The following is a 12,553-nucleotide window of genomic DNA, read 5'->3' on the forward strand; positions in this document are numbered from 1 at the left end:
TCCAAATGTCTGTCCTATTCTTTCAAAATTAAAATTTGGACTGAACTAAATTTAATTTGGTGTGATGTTCAAAATAAGAAGAAGAGTTCGAAAGAATAGGATAGACTTATACAAAAATTTTATGAAAGAAAGAGATATTAATTTTGATTTCATGGAATTTTCCTGACCTAAAAGGTATGTCGGAATTTTTTCTGAATTCGACTTTAGCCCTTTAAGGACGATTGGGTCACTCGTGACCCATAGAGAAAATAATTTTTCCTGACTACCTGAACTTATTTCTCTAATGTTTGTACATAATCACGAAGTAGAAAGATGTAGGAATCTAGGATATCTTTTGCAAATCTCCAGCTATTTGCTATATAAAAAAAATTTGAGCTCAAAAATAACGAATTTTCAAATTTTCACGTTGGTGCTTGAATTTTAATATTTTTAATATTTCTATTTTTTTTAAGCAAAAACCTCTTGAGACTAGAAACTATAATAACTATACATAATATTTCTCAACAAAGTAAAAATTATAGTTTATTGGTATTTTCAAGAAAGCTCCATAATTTTCATGGGTCATATATGACCCAATCGTCCCTAAAGGTAAAAAAACACCGAATTTGTCTCTAGTGGATTGTCGAAGATTTGAGGTTAGACTGTTTCATGTTTTTGTTTATGTGTACGCAAAATAGTTAATTATTCGTGTAATATTGTGTGATATATCAATTAGCTGAGATGTCCCAGTGCAATACTGACTGAAGAAGGTAATATTTTGATAATTTATAAGATACTTTTGCGTCATAACTTTTTACTCTTGTAGATGACTTCAAAAATGGGGAAAAAAAATTTATGATCAATGAACCCGAAATCATCCACATATTATGCCCGGAAGATAGCGATGATGCCGACAATCTTGTCCTGAACGAAAGCAACATAATATATTTGGAACAAGACGTGGATGAAGTGGACTTTGAAGTCTTCATCGAAAACGCATCAACTCCGGAAGAACTTCCGAATCCACAGCAATGTGCAACTGTACGTCTGAAATTCCCAGAGACAAACAACATTGCACCTACCCATTACCATCAAACATGTTTCGAAGAAAACTGAGGTGCACACGGTGCTATCAGAAAAGAGGATTATAAGACCAATTGTATTTGTGAGGCACGCGACATTCATCTCTGTGTTAACAGTACTCGCAATTGTTTCGATGAATATAATAAAAATTAAAAATGAAGTAAATAATACATTTTTTCATAAAAATTATTGTTTTTGTGTACAAGTCTTCAAGAGTCTTTGAGACTAAAAATTGAATGAGATTTTTTGAAATTAATTCTTGATCGTTTTAATTTTTACTCGTATTCTAAATATTTTTTTTTATTATTACAAATATATTCAAGTTATTTATCTTTCAAAAATAACAGAGCAAACGAGTAAACTATTCGTCTGGAAAATTTTGTGTTTTTTTACCTTTAAGGACGATTGGGTCATATATGACCCAGAGTTTTCCAGGACTTCTAGGAATAGGAAAATTTTTTTCTAACCATAAATCTGTTATTTAGGCTAAAATATCGAGGGAAAATTGATTTCATTGAATTTTGCTCAGCGGAAAGCTTCTCGTCCTTATAGGGTTAGAGATAGTCAAAAAACAAACATTTAGCAGAAAGCGTAGCAAAAGTGAGCAGTGGTCTAAGTTGCGCATTGTGACTTTGAGGATGGAAATTTATTGAGAATCGTCAGAGATTTTCATCTCGTGACGCAATGAATTTTCCCTCCCTCTTTGCCAATTGCCGATCTCTTTTGCGCCTGAATTTTCAAATTCGCGTCTCTGAAAATATTTAGAGAAAGGACCTGAGAGACTCAGAAATATCTCGACTCTATAATTAGCTGATCGGGAATTCAGGGGGGCGAAGGGTGTTCAGTAATTTCCCGACCCACACAATCCATCTAACCGGCTTTGAAAAATCATTCAACTGAGATGAGAATACTCTCAGCTCTCTCGCATTTTCTCCGATGTTTTGTTTGTTTACATTCCCAGAAACCTCCAATTCCGAAGATGGCGAAAAGGGGGAGAGGGAAAATGCGCTATTTGGGAGCAATTGTATTATATTTTTATTTTGTGCATTTACCTGCAGACTCGTCTCAAATTGGGCTTCAGAATTTTCTTCTTGGCTGGAAAAGGGGATCAATAAAATGCCATAAATTGACCCCCTCTGTTTTGGACTCGCTCAACTCGGTTTTGTAGGTTAGGACGCCGTCAATTATCTTCCACTTTCCCATACACTTTTTGCATTGCAAACGCACTTTTTCACAAGAAAATACACTAATGTGGCACTTATGCCACCCCGTCGTCGTGCACGACTACTTTTTGGGGGGTTCTCAGGTGTTTTTTGGGGGATTTTTTGATTGTACGGAAGAGGAAAATTTCCAAAACACGATATTTCTTTTCCCGAGAAGATGACAGCCAAACTAGCAGCGCCACAATGTACAATCAAACAAAGTGGCTCAGCAGAGAAACACGATTTTTTTTACCGTAAAAGTACCGGGTGAGAGAACTTTGGAGGCAGTTCGTGGTCAACTTCTATTGGATTTCAGCGTCAGGAATCACTTTTGCGTGGCTCTTCGACGAGTGTTGTCCCTCCCCAGTGATTAGTGCACTTTTTTCCCTATCAATTATCTCAGGTTGCATTGAATTGCTAAGTGTTTGCTGTAGTTTTTCCTTATTCTTACCATGAAGTGCATTTTACTCATTTCCCTGGCCTTTTTGGGCTTTGTGGCTGCTGAAAGGGGTCCCACCGTCACTGATAAGGTGCGTACTTCTGAATTATTGCGTATCTATTCCATGAGATGCAGAAATACCTCTTAGTGCGGTTCTCTTTGTTACGTGGCTCTGTGTAAATTAACAAAGAAATTTTGTAAGGTTATGTCTTCCAAAACCGGTTCCCTTTTGGATCTCTTTCCGACTTTACATAACTCCCTCGCAGGGGATCAATGATCTCAATCCTAATGCTCATCTCTCCATCTCCAGGTGTACTTTGATATGACTATCGATGGACAACCGGCCGGACGCATTGTAATTGGGCTTTTTGGAGGCACTGTGCCAAAAACAGTGCGAAATTTCAAGGAATTGGCCGAGAAGCCCGAAGGCGAAGGGTAATTTGCATTTGTTTTTCATGCAATTTTTCTAGCATACTAAATTTTTCATTTTATTTCCCTATCTGCCAGATACAAGGGCAGTAAATTCCACCGTGTGATCCGTGATTTTATGATCCAGGGAGGTGACTTTACGCGGGGCGATGGAACTGGAGGTAAATACTATTTTTTTTTAAATAATTTTTTAAATTAGCAATCGCATGCCAATTGATCAATTTGTAAGTGAGAAAAGTGTTTGTCACTTGAGGCGCCTTTCTTGAGTCTCTCTCGTCCAGTTAAATGCATAATCATGTATTTCCTGTATCACGAGACATCATTTCCGCCCGCACAATTACACAGTTTTTTTTTCTTAATCCATTTGCATGTTAGAGTCACAAAAACCCTATTTAGAAATTTTGTCAGATTCATCACAGAATGACAAAACATGCAGAAAAAAGGATTAGGGTGGAGTAACCACTTATCGCCATGTTAAGGAAAAACCGAAATTAATTTTATTATATTTTTTGAAACCCTACTACAAGATAACTCAAATTTAACATAAAGTTACTTAAATTTATTAGCTGCAGATTCGTGAAAATAATAGTCTTCCAATTTAACCCTAAAAAAAACAGATTTTTATTAACAATGCAAAAATAACCACTTCGTCGCCACTTTTTACCACTTTTCGCCAGTTGTGTAACCACTTCTCGCCACCCACTTGAAAAGGTCCGAAATCGATTTTTTTTAGGCAATATTATGCAAAGATTACATTCAGTATTTCTCTTTCCTGATGATAACCCTATTATTCCTAATTTTAAATAATTTTTCTTCGTTTTTATTTGAGAAATCAAACTATTGGACTATTAGGGTGGAATAACCGGCTATCACCATGTTTAGGAAAAAATTAAATTCATTTAATCATAACTTTTGAATCCTTGTTACAAGATAAGTCAAATTTGACACAAAGTTACTTAGATGTATTGGCTCTAGATACGTGAAAACAATAATCCTAGAACATAACGCTGGACTACTTAAAAAACTGATTTTTATTAATAATGCAAAAATAACCATTTCGTCGCCACTTTTTACCACTTTTCGCCAGTTTTGTAAAATTTGTAACCACTTCTTGCCACCCACTTGAAAAGAACCACACTCGGTTATTTTAGGCAATGCTATGAAAAGAATACATTCACCATTTCTCTTTCCTTGTGATCACTTTATTATTACTCTCTTTAAATGATTTTCTTCACTTTTATTTGAGAAATCAAATTATGGGGCTTTTGCAGAAAGTAAACAATGGAGATTTGACAACTGAGAATGTACGAAGTGAAGTTAGCGTCGCCTATTGAAAAGATATGGCGACAGGTGGTAAAATCAATTCCAGAATATTACCACTTCTCGCCATGCCTCATTTTTATACAAAAATAATATAAAATGAAATATTAATTGACTAAATACAAATTTTATGTATTTTACAAGTGCAATTAAATATTCAATAGACAAATTATTTACCCAAATAGGTATTTTTGTCCTGATGAAAATTTGACGACACTTAGTACATTTGGTAAGAGATGTTGGATTCGATGCACTTGCTTAAAATATTGCTCTAAAAAGTGATCAAAATCGTGAATCCAAAACGAATAATTATTATTTTTCAATTCTATGCGTAGAAGCAGAAACAATACAAAAAAATTGCGACTCATTTATTTCATAAATTGCGAAAAATAGCGATTTCATTGTAAGTGGCGAGAAGTGGGGCACTGGCGAGAACTGGTGATTCCACCCTACATAAAGTAAGCAATCCAGATTTGCCAATTGAGAATCTACGAAGTGAAGTTAGCGTCACCTATTGAAAAGAGATGGCGACAGGTGGTAAAATCATTTCAAAATATTACCACTTTTTGCCATGCCTCATTTTTATATAAATATAATATAAAATGAAATATTAATTAACTAAATACAAATTTTATGTATTCCACAAGTGTAATTAAATATTCAATAGACAAATTATTTATCGAAAAAGGTATATTTTGCTTGATGAAAATTTGATGACACTTAGCATATTGGCTAAGAAATATTGGACTCGATGCACTTGCTTAAAATATTACTCTTAAAAATGCTGAAAATCGTAAGTTCAAAACGAATAGTTACAGAATAGTTGACACTTGAAAATCAAAAGTGAAAAAATCCTAATTGTGATTTATAGACATATTTTCTTTGTGATTTTCCTAAAAATTATCAAAAAAACATATTTTGTATTTTTTAGTGGGCTTTATTCTTCCTGATAAACAATTTTATTTCCAACCCTATGAAATGTTAAGTGATGATTTTCCATCACAAGAGAACACGACGGTATCAAGTCCAGTATAGGAAACTTTGAAGGCTCCATATCGATAATTTTGAAGACTCTGTGGTCTCTATGGGCAGGGCATACATCTCGAGATTCCTTTAGTTCCTAATTCCAAATCGTTGGCTTTTTCTTTCATTTAGGGTCAGTTCCGTTGCGGTTTTCTTGAAAAAGTTTTCCTACATTTTCCTCCTGATCTTCATCTCTATTGGCTAATATCCACTATTAAGCACGGATAAGGACTTTTATAGGCTATTTTACTCACATATCGAATTGTTCTTAAAAACCTCTTAATGAACAAATTTTTCATTCTGAATGAAAAACACTTGCTTGCTCGCTGGTTGTCTTCTCTTTCCTTTTTTCACAAATCCGACATAAAATATAACTCAATGAGGGGATAATCTGAATTGATCATAAAATGCGAGAAGTGAAAGAATTAGTAAATATGGCGATGTGAAAATCATGAAATGTCAATTCAGGAAATTATGAATTTAACAAAATGACAGATCAGAAAATGACAGCAAACTCTCCACACTGATTTGCGATAATCAGTACCCATTAAGAGCTTTTTTGGAGAAAGCTTGTAGCCTGTGAATTGCTAGGCACATTTCTTTTTAAATCAGCAAATCCCTGAATTGACCCCGCTATACCTCAAAACTACTTTCGCATAATTTACCGTTTACCGGTTCAAAACCGATTATTGCACAGATTTGACTTACTTAAAAAATTGCACAAAATAGCTTAGACTTAGACAATTTATTTTCTGTTAAAAATTACTTATTGGTCGTAAATCGGTTTATTATCGTTTCAAAACTGATTGGAACCAGTTAAGACTTGTTTGAAGTTTCAAGACCTTTCCAATGAACCCAACTATATACCATTCGGTTGAGAAAAAAAACCATCTTTAGTGACATTTTAACCTTTGAACTTGAAAAACCTTTATTAGGAATGATTCAATGGGATATTCGTATTAGGATAAAATGTTCGCCTGGAGAACCTTTAAAACAGAGGTGTGCAAGAAACCGTTGAAACCGAATTAACGTCAAAATAAGTTTGTTATAGTAGCGTTTTGACCATTGACGTACATGTTTCATTTGACGTTAATTCGGTTTCAACGGTTTCTTGCACACCTCTGCTTTAAAACATATACAGTGGAGTCTCGCTATAGGCCATCGCTCTATAGTCCACAATTTATCGACCGTTGATTACAAAACACTGATTTTAAGTTAGGATATGTTTTTTAGTATGCGACATGCATAATTATTTTAATATTTTTGGCAAACTTTATTAAGTAGTTGTGATAATTGTGATCCACAATGAAGAGAGCAAGGACAAGTACCACAATCGCAAAGTGGAAGCCGTCGAGCAATTTCAATACTAAAAGTCATTGATACTTTTAAAAAATGACATGGACTATAGTGCGACCCAAGTGTCAAATTTGAAACCAAATATGGACTATAGCGAGACTCTACTGTATATCCAAAAATGAAAAAAAGAGAGAAAGCAGTATAATTTTTATAGGAAATTTATTAATCATTAACGAGAAATCTATTTTAATATTAAGTTAATTTTATAGTTATTGTCATATTCTGAAAGAAACAATATTCCAAAAGTAGGACTCAAAATTTCAATGAATTTTTATTTCCATATTCCTTGGTCGAACCTTTGAAAACGTCGTACGTTTTTCTAATTCTACAAAAAAAAACTTGTATTATATTTCCGAGACGTTGAACAAATTCAAAAAAACCATCCGGATTACGAAGCGGACATCTGTCATATTGTTTCCCAATTATCCGAATAAAAAAGCGGGCACTGTATTTTTAATTGATGCAAAAATAAGTAAATATTATATAATTTTATAATGGAGTATTTTTAAATCGTTTGCAACATATTTATATCAATCACTCAATAAAAATTATTTTTACGATTTTAACTCTCCAGGTGCTTCAGATTAATAATTTTTTTTTTGAGAATTTTATAATTTTATTTAGAAGAAAATAAAATTATACGGTTTTATCAAGAAATTTAAACTCGAATAATACCAATAAGTTAAGGGAAAACATCCTAGTTTAATACGTGTACTCTTTTGAGACAAATTGAATATTCACATCCTGGGTTTTTCTAAATGAAAAGACATTCGAAGATCGGTTTCGAAACCTAAAAAGTATGATGGAATTTTCGATTTTTTTTATAGTTTTGAATGTTAAAGCGTTAGTTTTCACTTTATGTTGTATTTGAAAATAAAATTAGGTAATCATAATAATTTTGCCATTTTAACCACCTTAACAGTCACTAAGAAACTCCTTTAACAAATTTCTAACTATGCGGTATTTCATTTTCTTTTTTAATAATCTTTTCCCAGTGAGCACAGTTAGCTAAAAAAAGCAGCGATCTCAGGACAGTTTTACTGAAAACACTGCTTTTTCTTAGCTAACTGTGTTCGCTGGGTTGCGAATTTTTAGTACGAAAATTTGAAATTCTGTTCGACTTTTTCGAAAATCAAGAATATTTTGTAAGAGCGAATAGAAAGCTTTACCTTTTAGTAGGAATACTTTTGATGAATCAAACTTCAGCTGTGAGGACATAGCCATATTGACTTTCTCGCATTTTTGATAGGCGACTTTTGTAACTCCGTGTACGAATTACTAACCAAAATTTATTTGATTTTCGTTCAAAAAAGGTTTTCTTATTACTTTGGATTTTTGGCCAGCGCACAATAACTTTTGTTTGCAAACATGTTTTCAAAGTTTCCCATGAGAATGAGCGAGATGACTAGATCTAGATCTCACTCACTCTCATTGAAATGTCTAAAACATGTTTACAAAACAAAAGTCATTGTGCGTTGGGCATTTTTTCCATAACAAAGAAAAAAGAGATACATTTGATACTCGAGATGCTTCGAAATTCGGTCAGGACCTTCTGTTACCATGTGAACGAAGCGAGAAGTTTTTATTTGCATTATTTCGAAACCGATTTTCGATTTATTTCGAACTCCAGCAAATCTGTGATCAGTTCAAATCGGTTGTAAACCGGTAAAGTTAAGGAATTAGAATTGGACGTATTAGAAATAAAATAAAATAATTTACAATTTTATTCATCAAAATAAATATTGAAAAAAATAATTCTGAGGGATTTGTTACAAGTTCCAGCATTCAACAAATTTAGGGGGCTTTGTTACTCTTTCTGAAAATTCTGCCTTCTGTTTTCTTCACTCACGTTTCAATGAATAGCACGAATAGAGATAAGGAAACACACTTAAGTAATGAAATGTTATCAGCGACGTTACGAAGAAAAATGAAGCGATAAAGCAAAATGTTCTTTAAAATTTTGCCTATAATTGATGGGGTGTCTTCCCCTTGCAGGTCGTTCAATTTACGGTGAACGTTTTGAGGATGAGAACTTCAAGCTGAAGCACTATGGTGCTGGATGGTTGAGTATGGCTAATGCTGGAAAGGATACCAATGGTTCTCAATTCTTTATCACGGTGAAGAAAACTCCCTGGCTCGATGGCCGTCATGTTGTATTTGGTAAGGTTATTGAGGGGATGGATGTGGTGAGGAAGATTGAGGATACCAAGACTGATGGACGCGACAAGCCTGTCAAGGATGTCGTAATTGCCGATTGTGGATCAATTCCTGTTGAGGAACAATTTGCTGTTGAAAAGGATGATGCATAAACTTTAGGTTTTCTTTCAAAAAAAGCAATCATCCATCTTTTAGAAATTTAGAAAAGAAATTGCAACAAAGAACGAGATTTACTTTTGTCTGCTGAGGATTTTCACCAGGTTCTACTTCATTTTTATCACTAAATAGTTCCGAATTATTTTTTGTAAAATCGATGATTAAAGTGAAAATAAAGTATTTTCTATTTCTATAATTGTATTTTTTCTCACAATTTATTGTTTCTTTACATTTTTTTTCATGTTCTCTTGAAACAATTCCAACTGATTTTTTGTTTTTTTTTTTTTAAATTTCGATGAAATTCTCATACAAATAAAATATTGCTATATTTTTTCAAATGTTTATCTCCATACTGAATAACTTTTTTTTTGGTTTTCACTTGTGTGTGGTTTTCTTTTAATAGAGGAAATCTTTGTTTTCTGTCTATTTACAAAAGGACATTGAAGAATTAGATATTTCTCTTTTTTTGTACTTAATATACGTTTTTTTTAATAAGGATTTTAATCAACATTTCAGCGTTAAATTAGTATTCATTATTTCAAGCACTTCATACTAGTTTTATATTTAAAGTTACTCCTGAAATTCTATGTTGTTAATATCGCGAAATTTTTAATCCTTTCGTTTGATAATAAAAATCTTCATCGAAAGGAAATATAGAAAAAGTGATTTCTTTTTTTCTTTAGTATAAAATATCTTATATTTTCAATAATCAACTTGGCAGACTCAAAATGCGATGTGATTTCAATAAATATCGTTAATTTGATTTTCATTTTTTTCATTTTTAAAATAATTCTCCCCAATAGATTATCTCTAAATTTTCTAATATTAATTACATTAGTAAATTAAAGAAAAAAAATTGATGAAAAATATCGACGAATTTGAATTATCTAAGTTTTAGTAATAAACTCTATATAATATACTTTTTTTTGGATATTAACTTTTTCTTATTTTGTAAATACTCGTAGGCCTTTTATTATTAATTCATTTTCAATAGTTTATTATATTCATTCTTCTAGTAATTTTTTTATATATACTTTTAAGTAAAATGTTAACAATTTTTTATATTTTTACAACTAACTTTTTTTTTATTTCTAATAATTTTCTCACTATAGTTTTTTTTTCATCATAATAATATTGTCAAAAATTCGCTTTCATCCATTGAATTCCTTACCGCAATGTTATAAAAATTCTTTTTATAGGTTGTTTTTCTTAAGTTCTCAATCATGATATTTCAATTCTCTGTGTGGATATTTAGGCAAATTTGTGTTCTTCTACTGCAGCATACAATGCATGATTTCTTTTTTTTTTGAGAAAGATATTCTTCGTGTCAAATTTATTTTAGAGGGACTAGTCATTTCAAGCTTTTTTTGTACATGATATTTTTTTTGTATCTGAGAAAAATTATAAAATAATTAAGCAATTGTAACTATTTAAAAAAAAAATCAATTTAATAAATATTTTCATATTGGTTTTACAATTGTCCCTTTATCTGCGACAATCTCTGTATTACCGTTGAGTGTAACAACTGAAATTAATACGGGCTTCAAACCAAGGCTTAGCCATATGGCTAAACTATTATAATTTCTTATCAATTAAGAACTTTTTGGAAAAAATTAACTTAGGATTGAATTAAAATAAACTTAGGATTGACCCAATAAAATTGGCTGCTATTTAGGATTTTTAGACCTTCATTAACTCGGCTAACTTCTATTCTGAGGACCGCTTAATTGATGGAAAGGTTCCTTCACTGACTGTATCAATTTAGGGGAAATTGGGGCACCACCAAACACGGGGTAGCATCAAACACTAATTTTTATTTCTAAAGTACTTGGATTATCTCGACCATTTCTTCAGTGGACAAGCATCCCTATAATGCCCACGAATTTACACAGGTTTTGTGCTCTGAAATCTAACATCCGATTAAAAAATCGCAGTATTTGGTGGTGCCCCAAATTCCCCTAGTAACGGACAGTACCAGGTATCTTGTACAATACACCATCTCGCCTTAAAAGACATTTTTCTCTTTTCTTGTAATCGAGAGCAATAATTTAATGATATTTTCGATTTATACATAAATGCAAAAATCGTAATACATCACTCCAATTCGTTAAGTAGCCAACACAGAAATTTTTTTTTTAAATTGTTCGTAAATGTTTGTGGAATCCTATGGCAGACATACGAAATGCTCGTGAATCGTATAACCCACAAACAAGTTCGTAAAATTTTGTACTTTTTTCTCAAACGTTGTTCGTAAAACGATAATTTGACGAACATTTTTTGTACTTTTACAAACATTTGTTCATAAATGTTCGTAAACACACAAAAAAATGTTCGTAAACTTTTATCATTTGTTCGTATTTGTTCGTAAATTTTTGTTTTGCAAAAATTTACGAACAAATGACAAAATTTTACGAACATTTTTTGTGTCTTTACGAACATTTACGAACAAATGTTTGTAAAAGTACAAAAAATGGTCGTCAAATGATCATTTTACAAACATTGTTTGTGAAAAAAGTTCAAAATTTTACAAACTTGTTTGTGGGTTATATGGTTCACGAGCATTTCGTAAGTCTGCCATAGGATTTCACAAACATTTACGAACAATTTTACAAAATATTTTTTCTGTGAAGAGTTAGGCCGCAAATACACTTAGGCTGACCTTTAAGAACATTTAGTCTGTAAATTTGGGCAAAAAAGATTTAATCTAAATTGAATAGACTGAGCGTTTATGATCACTGATTAAAGATCTTATGCATAAATTTCCTTTACCTGATCCTGAAGCATCAGCCTAAGGGCCTTTGCAGACCTGAGGATAAGCCGAGAGACGACTTAGCGTAATTATATTCGAAATAATGGTAAAAATACATTTCCATCATTTTCCACTAAGTCGTCTCTCGGCTTAAGTCGTAAGCGTGTCTAGGACATAAGTCTATTTGGGCCCTTACACCGAGAAAAATGTGGATGGTAAAATTTACCATCCTCCATACAAAATTCTAATGGCCGGATAGTAAAAATGTCACCCAGCAAACGCGATATTAAATTGGACTGTCAAAAATTGTAGAATATATTGCATGGATAGTAAATTCTAATAGCCGGATGGTAAATTCTAATATCCCCGGATATTAGATTTTACTAGCCGGATGGTAAATTTTACTGGCAGGATAGTAAATTTTACTAGCCGGATATTAGAATGAAAAATGTCGGAAAAATTTATTTTTCCATATTTTCATTAATTTCTGGCCATTGTTTGAGGGCTTGGGGCCCTCTTCCTGGATGACTCTCTGTATTTCAAGCCATTTTGGTGCGTGAAAATTGACAACTGCGCCGAGATTTGAACACGCGACCTTTGTGATGATAGTCGAGCATCTTCCAGCTGCGCCACGAATTGCTATAATGTATTCAAAGCATA

At 32.5% G+C, this 12,553-nt stretch overlaps 2 protein-coding genes across 5 annotated transcripts in view; one reads left to right on the forward strand and one right to left on the reverse strand.

The window, feature by feature from the left end:
* The window catches only part of LOC129804595 (mitochondrial protein C2orf69 homolog), a 28,013-nt gene extending 25,485 nt beyond the window's left edge, over positions 1 to 2,528 (reverse strand). For 3 of the 4 annotated variants that reach the window (XR_008752002.1, XM_055852081.1, XM_055852079.1), the window contains exon 1: positions 2,115 to 2,472. The gene's annotated coding sequence lies outside the window, so the exon portion shown is untranslated. Of the gene's footprint in view, positions 1 to 2,114 lie in introns of all 4 variants that reach the window. The other variant, XR_008752003.1, reaches the window with a different exon arrangement.
* Positions 2,529 to 2,712: 184 nt separating this feature from the next.
* Positions 2,713 to 9,340, forward strand: LOC129804603 (peptidyl-prolyl cis-trans isomerase 6). The gene is made up of 4 exons (XM_055852092.1): positions 2,713 to 2,794; positions 3,014 to 3,138; positions 3,211 to 3,293; positions 8,827 to 9,340. The coding sequence occupies exons 1-4, from the start codon at positions 2,717 to 2,719 to the stop codon at positions 9,138 to 9,140; spliced, it is 600 nt and encodes a 199-aa protein (XP_055708067.1). The 5' UTR covers positions 2,713 to 2,716; the 3' UTR covers positions 9,141 to 9,340.
* Positions 9,341 to 12,553: the final 3,213 nt, after the last annotated feature.

This window comes from Phlebotomus papatasi, chromosome 2 (assembly GCF_024763615.1).
Source record: "Phlebotomus papatasi isolate M1 chromosome 2, Ppap_2.1, whole genome shotgun sequence".
Lineage (NCBI taxonomy): Eukaryota > Metazoa > Arthropoda > Insecta > Diptera > Psychodidae > Phlebotomus > Phlebotomus papatasi.

Excerpts from the sequence above, each read along its gene's own strand:
- LOC129804603 (XM_055852092.1), top strand. The coding sequence starts at position 2,717 with ATGAAGTGCATTTTACTCATTTCCCTGGCCTTTTTGGGCTTTGTGGCT. Across the intron at positions 3,139-3,210 it reads GAGAAGCCCGAAGGCGAAGG|ATACAAGGGCAGTAAATTCC; the intron begins GTAATTTGCATT and ends CCTATCTGCCAG. Across the intron at positions 3,294-8,826 it reads GCGGGGCGATGGAACTGGAG|GTCGTTCAATTTACGGTGAA; the intron begins GTAAATACTATT and ends TTCCCCTTGCAG.